Source organism: Phalacrocorax aristotelis, chromosome 2, assembly GCF_949628215.1.
Source record: "Phalacrocorax aristotelis chromosome 2, bGulAri2.1, whole genome shotgun sequence".
Classification (NCBI taxonomy): Eukaryota; Metazoa; Chordata; class Aves; order Suliformes; family Phalacrocoracidae; genus Phalacrocorax; species Phalacrocorax aristotelis.
In genome coordinates this window covers 86,430,855-86,445,192 of record NC_134277.1, presented here as the reverse complement: position 1 = coordinate 86,445,192, position 14,338 = coordinate 86,430,855, and the positions used below count along the sequence as shown (strand labels likewise).

The 14,338-nt window shown below is 41.6% G+C and overlaps 1 protein-coding gene across 1 annotated transcript in view; it reads right to left on the bottom strand.

The window, feature by feature from the left end:
• Positions 1-14,338, bottom strand: part of ANKH (ANKH inorganic pyrophosphate transport regulator) — a 103,468-nt gene that overhangs the window by 19,719 nt on the left and 69,411 nt on the right. Inside the window, exons 4-8 of the mRNA XM_075084256.1 lie at positions 13,406-13,489; positions 10,700-10,870; positions 9,948-10,082; positions 7,262-7,354; positions 3,354-3,449 (exon numbers count right to left, since the gene is read on the bottom strand). Of these exons, the coding sequence (XP_074940357.1) occupies positions 3,354-3,449; positions 7,262-7,354; positions 9,948-10,082; positions 10,700-10,870; positions 13,406-13,489 (579 nt within the window). The remainder of the gene's footprint in view (positions 1-3,353; positions 3,450-7,261; positions 7,355-9,947; positions 10,083-10,699; positions 10,871-13,405; positions 13,490-14,338) is intronic.

The following is a 14,338-nucleotide window of genomic DNA, read 5'->3' as shown; positions in this document are numbered from 1 at the left end:
AGGAAAGGAAAGGAAAGGAAAGGAAAGGAAAGGAAAGGAAAGGAAAGGAAAGGAAAGGAAAGGAAAGGAAAGGAAAAGAAAAAGGTAATTTGGCAGTAGCTGTGCCCTACAGGCTGCCTTGGAAAACCCCTAAATTCTGCACTGCGGTGTCCAAGCTCAGAGACGCTGTCACTGTTCTAAGAAAAACCCTTGCTGAAGCGCAGCCTATTTGCTGTTACTCCTGCTGGGTAAGGCAGGGTTCCCTTGAGTAGCTCACTCCTTGCACAGCCTGCCCCTTTCCACACAGCTCATGAGTGAGGGAATGCTCTCCCCTGACAGAGCAAACCTTTGCTGCAATGGAGAAATGCAGTAATTTAGCACCCGGACAAATTATTTTGGGATTTCTGCACTATAGCGAGGCTAACACATCCCACAACCAAAGGGATGTGTGCTACAAATGCACCAGTTTTCTTTCTTGGGAGTCTGTGTCTTCACTTAGTTTACAACTGTGCAATGATCTCAGGGCTGAATTGTAGGGTCATCTAAACAGGTCTAACATTGAACCAAAATGTTAAGTTCTTCAACAGCCTTATCTGGCAATGGTAGCAAGACTAGTATTTGGAGCAGTATCTCTACTTATATAGAAAGAAGCATTTTTTTTCTGAAGTGCCTAATGGCAATGAAGTAACAAATAATGGCAAGCAGCATTATGCGTTCTCTTTAAGCTGACAGTAAATTACCAAGCATGCCTTATTTTCTAAAATCAGAACCAGTCCCTTAATCGTATCGGCAAAATTCTTCAGCTGAGCCCCTCCCCTCTGCTATATAAATCTGACATTCAGCTACATAGCCACAAAACAGAGCTGTTGGAAGGAGTCACTGCTTGCTTACAACCAAAACCACATCAACATGACTAATCACATCAGCTCTCTTACATATTGGGAGTCTAATGGCTTCTATTTACAGCCTTGCAGCTTGTCTACAATTTTTTCACTGAGCAATACAACCAATTCCCATTTTTTGAGGAAGCAGCTTTAATACCAGGCTGGTACTTCAAGGCCATGAGACAGTACTTACAATGACTCTCGGCAGAACACGTTTACATGTTGCCCAGTCAGTCTAGGAAGGCTCAAGTACAGCCTTTCAGATCCCATGATGATTTAAAATAAAAACAAATTTATGATTATAACAGAACTATGCTTTTTTTAGTTTTTGTTTTTACTCTGACCCAATACTGCCACTGTCAAAAAGGGTGAAGAAGTGCTTCTGCTGTAGTAGTAGGTTTACAGTACTTCTTGTGCGGGCATGTCTGTGGAAGAAGGTAGGACATTTTTCCTCTAACTCTATGAAACAGTGACTGGGAGGTTTCCCAGGGTTTCACAGTGGGAGGGTACTTTCCTGCACGGTTATTGCTCAAACTAAAAGTTTCACTGTTGTTTTTTCCAGTGGTTAATGGACTTCCTTTATCTTTCCATCTTCTGGAATCCTTCTATAGAACGTCCACTGAAAAAAGCATTCACATAGCATGTCTAAGTAACTGACTTGTTTTGATCTCTTGGTCAGCCTGGGAGCTTATTTCCCACTTTCCCTCTGAAGAACAAGCTGTTACCAACAGTGACGCCGCTAGTCTGACTGCCATTCGCTGCAGTAGAGCCCCTCCAGAACAACACAGCCATCACCGATGGCTGTGGGAACTCAGCTAAAATGGCCACCTGACCTGGCTGCAACAGAGGCAAATTTGAGGTCCAGTTCCTCAGAACCTGTGGCACATAGTAACTTGAGTCATACCAACATCTACTGAACTTGTGTGCTGAAGCATTTGCAGGCTCAGGCCCTCGAGCCAAACTGAGTCTTTAGAGCTCATGTGTCTGGTTTTCCGCTCTGTCTGTTGACAAGCAATCCTAGGAATCTGTCACAAGTAGGCAAAAATAGAAACAGGACAGGAAAAGCTACGAACCTCAAAAGTGTTTCTGCTATTTCAGTGCAGACAAATCTCTCATGATGAGCTTATGAAAGAACTGCCCTTGAAAGTACTATGGAGAACTTTTGCAAAAACATCCTGTAAAGTTACAAAACAAATGGCTATTGCAGTAATTAAAAATCACTCTGCAGAGGATGGTGATGGTAATTTGGGACAGTCATGATCTATCAGAACTTGAGTAAGCTGATAAATGACCAGAAGGGTTAAGAAAATAATCAGTTCAGAGAAAGCTTTGAGACCAAAATAGTATTCTCAGAACAATTTATAACGAGGAAAGCTTTCCCCTTTGTGGGTCTCTAACAACGCTGTCATTCTTCCAGGGAGGCTCCAGCTGTAGAGAACATAACCTTGGCTTGGCACAGCACACAAAAGAAAACCTCAAGGTGTGTGATGGTAGATAACATGAGAGCTGTGGAAAGTTTCCAGACAATGGCCAATTCAGTGGCTAATTTCCTACATGCTGTAGGAAATACAAGTTAGAGCAAGAGCTGCCCTCCTCTAAGCCATGAAAAGAGCTCAGTCTTAAATCTAGGAAATTAATAGACAGAAGAGATGCCACATTGGCTCATGCAATCCCATCTTTGATAGTGGCCAGTTGTAGCTGTTTAGGGAAAAACTATATGAAACAAAGAGCACAAGAAATCTCCTAATTCATCTAGTCTAGATCGAGTTGCTTCATTTACAACTGTGAACTAGGACAGAGAGTACCGTATCCCACTTTCTCTGACTGTGACAAAGTGGTGGGGATAGTTACAAACATTGCAGACTTATGTAGTGGAAGGTTTCCTTTGATGTAAATTAGCTTTGCTTCATGCATAGGCCATGTATGACTCAGTCAAAAGGCTCTACACTAAAAAGAAGGGGAGAGAGAAAATATGTCAGCCCTCCGTTACCCAACAGCAAATTTGTGAACGTGGGGAGAAGACAGTTACAAAGCAGCCAGCTACCCCCGGAAGGTATGTGACACAGGGTAGAAAGAGAAAACCTGCCTGGGGTGTCAAAAGATTCAATCCCATCCCTCTGCACATGAGACAAATGCGTTTCTTCATTTTCCTGATGCACTGACTACCAGAAGTTTTGTTCATTAAAGAAAAAAAAGAGAAAAGAGAAAAAAGAAAAGCAGATCTCTGGTATCTCTTTGCCTGTGGAGGCTGACTTGAAATAAAAAGTAGTAAGAAGAATTAAATAGAATAACTCTAGCCTGAGTTAATGATAGCTGATTTTCTTAGTAGTCTGGTACTATGATCACACTCTCTGCTCCAGGTAAAAGCAACAGACCTTCATAAGAAAAGACAACCCACCTTTCTTGAACTGCTAGTGCTTCTAGTGTTAGGTAGACGAGATAATTTTCTGGTTGAGATGAAAGCCAGAGCGTTGAACAAAAGTTTCTTACCGTTAATGACAATGCCATGCAAACAAAAGTGAACTTCTTGATGTGTGTTGCTGTGACGGTGCTGTTGGTGTTCACCAATTTATTGCTGGGGTTATTCTAGGGTGAGAGAAAGAGATAATGAGTATTAGCTTGGCTCCAGACTAGTGGGAGGCTGATGCCATCAGAGTCATGTGTTGGGCCTGACGTTCTGTGCACATGCATGTCTGTCTTTGCTCGTTTGCTTTTTAACCTAGAGCTTTCTGAGTACTTTGTACCACCACTGAATATTTTTCCACTTAAACTGACAGCAACTGCTCCTATGATCACTGAGAGCTGAGTAATCTCCCTACTTTTCTAAGAAGTCCTATTTCACAAATTCAGCTTTGAAAAAGGGTGCTAGGCTCTTTCTAAGGAAACTCCATCCACGTGATTTTTTTTACCTTAAAGTTTGTAGCATATTTTTGCAGGAAAAATAGGATTCCATTCCTTTTTACCACAGAGCGGTACCGAATCCATACGCCAATGCAAGCACCCTTACTGATCCAGTTAGACAAGTAGGTAATATAAACAAAGCTCCTGGAACAGCTGGCTCCGTTAATGCAGTTTAATGAACAGAACATAATTAGGACTATTAGATGTTCTAGCTTGAACATGGGCTCTGTACTCACGGCAGCAAAGTTTTATTTAAAACAACAACAAAAGCCCTCTTCCAAACGTCTAATATAGCAAATGAAGCTGAAGATTTAAAATTGCCCTCAGGGAACACATAAAAACAAATTAAATGGTCTGTGAAAGGAGTGGATGGGATATCAAAAGCAGGGCACCACTAGGAGCCCCGTAGCAGTAGGCTGTTGGGTCATCTGTTGCATTTACCCTGGGGCTGTTTGAGATACACAAGTATGTGCCCATGCTGATAAAACCTGTACCATGAGATGTAGTACAACATCCATCCTTGATGTAACTCAGGTAGAACAGCAGTATCTGTCACACTGTCAGCCTGCTTTATTGAAATTACTTGTAAGGGAAACAGGAACTTAGGCAAACACATCTTGAGAGTGGACAAACCGAACATGAGCTCTGTGAAAGGTACACCATTTCACACACTTCTAAGTAGTTGATGGAATTTTGCAATTTAAAGCTTTTGCCCTGATCAGTGCAGTGATAGCACCTGGACAGCCCCATGCTCCTGCCTAAACACCTGCTTGGAAGTTTGGGTGCATGAAGACGCATGTAGACAACCCAGACCCTAAAGCAGAAAGCCACTCCCACATCCGACCTTTTTGGGAACAGGTTACGAAAACTCTCTGTAAACACTTTTTTTCACGTATCTGTTCTTATTTCTTGTGTTTCTGAATAAATATTCTGTTACTGTTATGTTTTATTTATGTGAGGATAGGCCTTGCTTAAATTGCTCACCAGTGTTTAAATGAACTCTGCTGCATAGTTCAACTTTCTAACACGGCTAAAATAACAGAGAGGAAGGAAAGCACACCCAAATCCAGTCATTCAACAGGGCAACAAAGAAAAAGGGCTCCCGTTTGTTCCCACCTCACTGCTGCTAACTCTGCCTGTGCTCTGCTCCGCCCTTTGCTCTAACTCTTGACCAGGTACTCTTTATTCCTATCTCTCTCTTGCACACTATTCAGTTCTTGGATCAAAACACTATGCAGATTATGGAGCAAAAAAGAGTATCCACCTATTAATCAGACAAATAGCATTCACAAGTCCTCTCATAGTTGGTGTTGTTGCTCTGAATCTGACAGCACAGTCCATTAAGAGTAATGGCATTATCACCATATAAAACAGCAGAGCACAGAACCAGGATATGCCTGTCTTCTTTCAGAAAATCAGTAGTAAACTTTAACCTGAGTGTAACTGCTAGGCCACGGGGTTGCTCTGGACAGAGTCTCATAAAGTCTGAAGCAGGACCCTGCATCTCTCTCACAAACGTGAATAGAAGTAACAATTTCCCTTCCTGTGAAGACAAGAATCTGACTTCTCCAGTACAGCCACTGAAGAGGGGCAAATCCCACCAGTCAGTTAAGGCAATGCAGTGTTCTTCTGATGGCCATCAGCATTGCCAGCTTTCTGAGTAACTGACAAAAGAAAATAGAAGTTTGCATGCATGCAAACTGGTCAGCATCTGAAAACCACAATGGAGGCTTTACAGGGTCCGGAAATAAAAACTGCTTCCATCCGGACTCTTCTGAGAAAGCCTTAGCTTAAGGAAATAAAGCTTTTGAAAGGCACGGTGACGTGAATATTATGTGACCAAGGGCAAAGCAATTTGCACAGCAATCTAAAAACAACCCACTGTGGGTTTCTGGTTCGGTATTTATTGTCTGCAAGGTACAGTGGAGGCATTTGCACACATGGATGCCAGGATGAGATAGCCTTTAGACTGCTGCTACCTCACTTAGCACATTTTATGCCAAACTGCTCTTAAAACATGCAACTAAAATCCCCATTATATACTTTTTTGGCAGTTAGATGAACTGTACCTATCTGTGCCTTACACTAGCTTTTTCTTCCTCACATTTGTTCCACAAGAGCTGTGTGAGAAGTCTTGTAACTGAAATAAACACACATACAAATCATGGTCTAATCCTGTCACCACTAAAGTTGTCAGCACATCTTCCACCAGCTAAATGAGACCTGAATTCAGCAGTCTTAATTGCTGTTAATTTTGCTTGTGCGTTTGATTGTGGCTTGTAACAGATGAGGTTAGCAGCCCCTATGTTTCCTGTCCCAAACCACTTTCATCTTGCAGTTCATTGGATTTGCATCTGCAGTTCCTTTTCAGCAGCATGACCTCTGAGAAAGCCTGCATGTTGTATTTTATCTGACAGGTCAATTTAGCTGTACACAGGCGGGTTAAGAAGTTATGACTGATTTGACTTTTCTCTGTTTTGTTTTTAAATTTTCCTTAGAAATATGATGGATCATATCAAACAGGGCTTGCTTCAGTTAAGTAAGTTTGATTGGTCCCTGAGCAATCAAACATTTTCTTTCATCAGTATTTGGAACCAGAAAGTTCAGTTACTAATTGGTTAATAAAGGGAAGGAGAGGATCTAGCATTTGAGTTAGGGCGTCACAGGACTTGACTGTTCTTCGCACAACATATGGGCCAGTGAGTACCAGCTCTAAAACAGAGCAAAAAAAGTCTAAACAAATTAATTTTGGTTATATATCTACTCTGTGCTCAGTTCCAGGAGCAGTCCTTGCATTCTTACGTAATTACATGTATTGCCAACAAATATCTTCGTAGCCTTGGTCAGCTAAGTCAGTACTACTAAAATAACGTATGTCATCTGTGTTACTGTCAGTCTGTGAAACAACCTTTGCTAAATATTAACGGAAGCAAATGAACCCAAACCCATTTGAGAGATACCACAGGATCTGGAACAGAGACGTGAGCTTGTGCACTCACTGATGGACACTTTTTGAGAAATCACTTCATTGGCTAAGTAGCTACATCATAGTGAGTAAGTAAGGACTTATTTTAATCCTTAAAAATACAGCAGCTATCTATTAAAAAGGTAGCTTAATACCTTGTAACACATATCTAAGGTCAAAATCATAAATCGAACAGCAGCTTGAAGCCACCAAAACCACATTCATTTCAACTAAGATTTTAAGAAAACCTTATCAGTGGGACAAGGAACAACAGGCATCAAAAGCAAAATAAAGAGAAGCAAGGCAATAGATGGTCATTAATACAGCTCTATTTAATCTGTGGTTGTTTATTTTTTGAAGAATCTGTTACACTTGATTATGGAGCCATGAACTAACTTTCTTCATATTTGTCTGGCAGAAATTCCTCTGACATCACTGAAGCCGTCCCTAAATTACGATGTTGTAACACAGAGGACCACGTGTGTGAAACCACACAAAAGGTATTTATTACACCCCTAACATGGGCACTCACCTTGTCAAATGCAGGATATACTGCTCTGATCTCTGTCAGCCAGCCATACGGCATATGCCCCACAGGATACGTAGCTGTCAGAATTGCCACCGCCTATGAAAAAACAGGGGAACATGAACTTCAAATCTTTGAACAGGACACTTAAACCAACATAGGGTGCCATTTGCCACCAATATCACCACACTGACCTTGACACAGTGAGAAACCAGGCAGGTGACTGGAAGCTCTTTGTTTCAGGCAGATCAGAGTGGCCCAGCGTTTTAAGCTTATGAAATCTTTTGTGCCATGAAGCTATGTTACTCAGCTTTGTTGTTTCACCATTGCTCTGATACTTTGGGATAATAGTTAGCTTGAGCTGGTGTGTGCCCCTTAGCCAGCCAAATACCTCCCCCCCACATTGCTCCTGAGTTATTTTACCTACAGATACCCCAGCAGCTTAATGCGTTACAGTTCACACGGTAGCTTTGGATCAGATGTCATAATTTTAATTTATATACATTATACTTGGTTAATCATATGTAAAACAGTTTTAAGTACGACAGACAGACTACAAAACAGTAGGCCTCAGTGGCTGACTGACTTCGGACATCAAACTGATGCCTCTGGGGCAGGAGGCACGAGACAAATAAACCCTTCTCCCCTCTTCAACGCTCATCAACTAAAACCACTTAAATTCAGATTAATTTTACATCTGGCAATGGCAGCGTTAAGAATGACCTTTTTTTAACTATGGTTTCACTCCTAAACTTTTGATGTACATTTTCTTGTCTATCTGAGCCCATTTTCCCATTATAAATGTATTTGCTGTCCTTGCTTGGTTAAAAGATCTATACAAACACAGGACCATGTAGCAAGCCAATTTGTTCCCTGCCCTATTTAAAAAGAGGGGGGCAAGTAGTGATAGCCACAGAGAGGAAGAGAGCAGATAGATTCTTCCCTGCTAATAATAGCTTTAATCATGTTTAATGTACCTTGAAAAAGTAATTGGTTCAAAGAAAACAAATTGGAATTTTAAGACAGCACCCTTTTTAATTGTACCCCCCCCACTCCTCATTATTGTATTTTCAGCAGAATTTCCATCTGTATGAAACCTAACTAGGTTAAATCAAATCAGGAATATAGAAGATATTTTGCTTATTTTCACGATGAAGTCCAAAAAGGTTGCAAAGACACAGTAACTCTTAAAGAAAACAATATTTCACTGCCACATTTTGTATGCTAGATCCCACTTTTCTTCCAGTATTTCTTCTCAACTGGTGGGATCCCAAAATATGTGCATGAAAGCTTTCCTAAATGTCTCGAACCCGTATTTGACAGATGAAAAAGTCCCCATCAAAGCCAATGCCAAAAAAGGTACCCCAATCACCATAACTGTGCTGGCACTCCAAACAGAAGTAGTGGGAGTTGGTCAATGCAAGTGGACTTGCCGTCCTCATGAAGATGCTACAGCCTAGCCCGTCACAGGGACATGCTGCCCACACTGAAACTTGCTGATATTGAACAGGGGATCTATAAAACTCCTATCTATACTGATGCTCCAGACACTGGTGTTCTCTGTGTTGCCAGCACCTCCCTTTTTAGAGCCAATTATTTCAGAAATCAGAGAAAGCTGAAATGTGACTATTACTCTTCGTGTAAAAAGGCCAGCAAACCGCCAGCTATGACATGTATTTGGAGTCATCCTAATAGCAACAAAATGCAATTGGCTAGCCATGAAATGTTACGCATCTAAAATCAAAAGTCACCAAGTAATGCAAAACTGATCTCTGCTAACCCGCTCTGGCTCCCTTTGTACTGAGACTGCTATAACACATAAACTGATCCCTGATTTACACATGTGAAAGCATTCCGTTTCCTAAATTCTCTCTGCACAGCTGTTCATTTGCAGTCATTGGTGGCTCCTGAGAGAGTGAAATACACAGTACCATGTATGACAAATCAGCAGTGCTGAAAGAACATTTTTTAGGCATCAGCTGATTTTCCTTTCCATTTAGTATCTTACAGCTTTGTTTTTTCTATAGAAAAAACATGAGAAATCTGCTAATGCCTACATGGATCTAGACATCCTCCCACCAAAACTGGCAGCAAAGGTGCCCCAGACTTCTTCACAGAATAGGTATACTTATGGTGAGCACTGGTGAAGGCTGTGCATTACCATCAGAAGTCCAGCTCCCATCAGCTGTAGGAGACTATTGGAGTAATCTGAAATTCCTCAAGAGAAACAGGGTGCATTTCACATCCCAACCAGGACACAGATTTTTTTTTATGTGCCTCCTTACATCTCTACACTATTCTGTGTGCTCCACTGACTGCTAACAGTAGTTTCACATCAGTTTGCACAGCCATAAATATACATGACAGGAAAGAGTGGAACATGGGATTCTGATGGCTGTCCTAGGATCTCTGGGATCTGAATGCTCCAGAGAATATGTGCCTATATGTAGAGCAAGAAAACCTGTGGTGCAGGAGCTGTTTAGTGAAAAAATTCTACTGGTCTTGTTGAAGGTGAGGTCCCACTAGGCCTGGCAGAAACGCTTATGTAAGAGTTCAAGTAGTCTTCTTGTCAAGGATAAAAGGAGCACTAAACTGAAATGTACTTAAGACAATTTTTTTCTTGTCAGCACGGCTGAGAAGGGAAACACAGAGGCATGTCCATGTAAATGATCATTTGCACTGACTTTCTTACCTCTGTGGCTGCAGAACTGCCACCCAGGTCCCGGGAGACAAAAAGGTTGACAATAGGCCTACTTATTCGCTGAGTAGCCAAAATTAATGCCAAAGGCCACCAGAAACTCAGCATCTTCCTTATTGTAGCCTCTCCCTGCAACACATAGGAAAAAATAATTAAAAAAAGAAGTTTATTTGGAAAAAACCATGCAGAACTGAACCAAAAGCACAGAGAAAGGATTTTTGCTTTTCCCACCCATTGCCAGTTTGGTACATTCATTTCAATAGTTTTCAATATAAGGACCCTAAAATTCTTTTATTCATGTTAGTAATACTGATTCAAAAGAAGCTGTGTCATGGATCTCAATAAATAATGCATAAATTATCTATCTGCATAATTTGTGCTGGCTATCAGACACAGATATGATAAAACCAATATGACATTCGAGGAAAAAGAGGAATTTTGAGACCTGAGACCTTCTTCCCTGTGAAATAAGGTGTCCACTTAGTTCATGCTGTACTGTCTTACAGCTCAGTACAGAGCTCAGTACAGAGGTGCTCAGCAGACAGCACATCCATACCACAGGAAGCATTGCTTCATGTGCCCTGTTGCTGGAATAGTTTCTACCATGCCTCTTTAAGTGAAAATGTTTTTTCCTGCAGGATGGAGAGAGAGGGCCATTCATGCACAGCAGTTTAATACAGTATTATAACAGAAAAAGCAAGTTTAAAATTATTGAATCTGGAAAAGTGCAAAATATTAAGACATACTCCCATTTCAGGCCCACTTCTGTCAGGAATGACATCATGTATATTCCTGTAGTATCCGAGGCATAACGTGGTACATCGGACAAGTGCTCCCATATATAAGGACAAGATTGGGATCAAGAGAGGCTCCCTGCACTCCAAGTGACTGTGAAGCAAAATGGCTACAAAAACAACCTGCAGGGCAAACAAAGAAATGATTAGCAATTCGTCTGTGTGTTTCTTTAAGGCCAGCCTATCTCCTGTCTTACTCCAAGCTAGTCCATCTGAACCAACAACCATGTGTGACAACAGTATGTATCCGACTTCCAGCTTGTGGCATTTGCAAGTTTAGTCAGGACCCTCCCTGCATTTGGTCATACAAATGAGAAGAGCAAGAGTTAACATCATACAGAAGCTCTATGCAATAGTACTTGAAGGTATGGGCAGGTGTCAGGCTAGGAGCCATAAATAGGAGAATGTTAGCATGAAAGTCTGGCAAGGTCTGGCAGCAAGCATGCGGCTGAGTGCCACCCTTCCCAGGAGAATGTGCTGTTCCAATACACACCAAGGCTGCAGACATGCTTCTACGGTCAGCTTATAAGCCCTACTGTTTGGGGCTTATTTTGGCGGGGGGCAGGGGAACAGTGGCAATTAAAAAGCCAGATGCTTTAAAGTATTCACTTCAGCATTTAGAAGCAGGAAGTCTTATGTCATCCTGATTTTCTACTTTTTGGAGTGAAATTTCATTATTTCATCATTCTCTCTTCAGCTATCTGAGTGCCACGCTGATATAAATGAAATGGAAACTTTTGGGCTAATGAACAGCTCATAATTCAGTCTCATAAGATTAAATGCTCAGTCCAGAAAATGCAAAGGAATTTATTAATATGATATTATTCACTCTGTTAAGTACAAAGCTGAAGGCATGCCTGTTAAATTCCAAATATCTCTGTATGGAGGGCACAACTGGAAAGCCCACTGTGTTTGGTGCTGTGAACAGCATAATCAAGGACAACCCTGCCTGGACATGCTGGCATTCAAGTGACTTACAAGAAATACAAAACACATAAAACACATTGTTCAGGGTCAGGTTCTCTCCTTCATTGCTAGAGCTCAAGAAATAGTTAAGAAAAAACACACTGTGCAAATGTTTATTAGTCAGGTCATGCTATTTATAAGGGTTTGCAAAACTGCTCTTTTGAACCCCACAAAAAAATTGATTTTCAGTAAACAGAAGCGGTCTGTGACAAAAAATGTGTATATGAAGTTACCCAAGGAGAATTAGCTACTGCCTGTGCACCTATTGCTTGTGTAGGGAGCAGATATAGGTGTAGAGAGTTCTGGGGTATGGAGAGTCACAACTTTTTGTCTTCCAGATTTGCTCTTGCTCTGTGCAATATTTTGTTGAGAGATGACAGGTGCCCTATTCTTCACAACCCTGGCACCCCACTCACCAACCACTGTGGAAAAGGCACATGTACCACGGCCACAATAAGAATTTGTTTCTGTATTTAGCTGTATATGGCCTGACATGCATCTAGGGTCAGCAAACCTTGTAGGTCACATTAGAACAAGAGCAGATCCTGAGGGTTAAGGTAATTTACAGTCATTGGTATTATCTTTATGGATTTAGTGCAGTACTGTAGAGGGGCAGACCTGCCAAACATAGAATAGCAGCTGACTGAATGGTTTAACATGGTTTATGATTTGCTCATATTTAGTGGGAGGAAAATGCTATGGAAAATTGAACTAAGTGCTGTTGACTTCATATTACCTTTGATGTTGTACTATTATTATCCTCTCTCTTACGCAGTCATTACACCATTCAGCTGGTAATAGGGCAGTACAGCAATTGTTTTACAGGTACTGGGACTCTGCATTTCGTAATATTTTTATATATGTTTTTAAAAGAGGGCTGTATATTGGTTCTTAAATGCTACAGCGCTGGCCATCAGCAACAGGTATGAATGTTGTTTTTCAAGTGTGTCTAGTACAAAGCAACAGTATAGTTAACACCTCCCTCACAAATCAAAGTTCAAACAACATTTGGTCTTCTCTGCATCACCCAGGGGCTATCACCACAGATCCCCTCTGCTGCAGTTCTGAGCCCTCACCTCTTGGACATGTAACAAGAACAGTGCTATACTGGCACTCAGAAGACGGCTTACACTACTGCACTTCACTGGATTAGACAGCATGTACAAAACTGACAGGTGAACTGGAGAATCAAGCCTTCACTTCCCCACGTACAAGCCCCCCTTGGGATTTCAGTGCAACTGTGTGAAGCGTAGGGGAGAATGCACAGGGGGTAGAGAAGTCTCTTTCAAAGCACTCTGTCAGCCTCAGGATTGGTAGCAGCCATCAGTCTCTTTTTCTGACCTTTCCTTTTGCCAGATATACACATGTATATATAACTTATTTCTCAGCCATTCTAAAACAGGGTTGTGAAGGTACTGGAAGACATGGCCCAAACAATCCTGGTTCCCTTCACCTGACATTGGTTTGGGACTGACTTGATCCAGTCAAGTGACACCAGCCTGAACCACAACTGTCATCAAACAGCATCTACATGATAGGGAAACAGCCAGAGAACAGCACACAAGATTAGTTCCTCTGGTGTGTTGTTCACGGTAGAGAGAGAAGGCAGTCTCTGTGCAAGAGAGTTCCTGCTTAGGAAAGCATCTAGTCTGTAACACAATGGAAACAGTCCCTGCTAAGAGGACTCATTACCTGAGCTATGACATCTGAGATGGAGGCACATCCCACTAGGAAACTGTACTTGTGTTTCAGCAGAATCCCAGCATGGGTCCATGCCTGAAAAAAGGCAGAGGAGAGTTTGGGAAGTGATTCTGATATTTGTGAATGATTTCAGGTCCCAGAATGCTATCTTCTGGTTGTTACATTGTACACAAACAACTTATAAAGCTCTTTTCCACCAGTAGTACCTAGTGTGAACCCGGGAAATCGTTAAGCCAGTAAGGCAGAGAAAGCACTGCCGCATTCAGTTCCTCATTGCCAGGGCTGACAGGGAGAATTGGAACAATGTTATAGACTGTATAGAAATCTCTGAGTGGATCTATTAAGAAACTGCCCCTTCTTCATAAAACAGATGCTGCACAGGTTGGATTATCATACTAAATAATCCAAGGGAAAAAATGTTTCTTCTCATTCACTAGATGGATGCACCTCTGAAGCGTAATATTCACTGGCCTACTGAGTTATACTGAGTCCTGTCTGGAAAAGAAAACTTAATGATCCAACTTCTTTCTATTGTCAGCTACTACTTCAAGCAGACAAAGCGGTAAAGAAAGAGGTGGAGGTAGGGCATGAGAAGGTCACCCCTTTCCAGTTTTACACAGAAGTAGAGGCATTAAAGAGAGCTGCCATATTTGTATGTTGTGCAGGCCACAAGCAGTAAGCCTGGTGATCTGGGAAGCTGCAGTCCACCCCATGTGTGGCTCTCTTGCCCAAGCATTTGAGATATACTGGACTTAGCTGTGCTTGCAAAAATTGATGGTTAAAAAATATCTTTTCAACAAACTTGCTTTGAGAAAATATCAAGCTTATTCCTTGTCAGCTCTGAATGTGATCTGGGAATGCATTGCAAATCCAACTCTTTCACTAGAGGGGACACATACAGACAACCAGCGCAGCTCATCACAA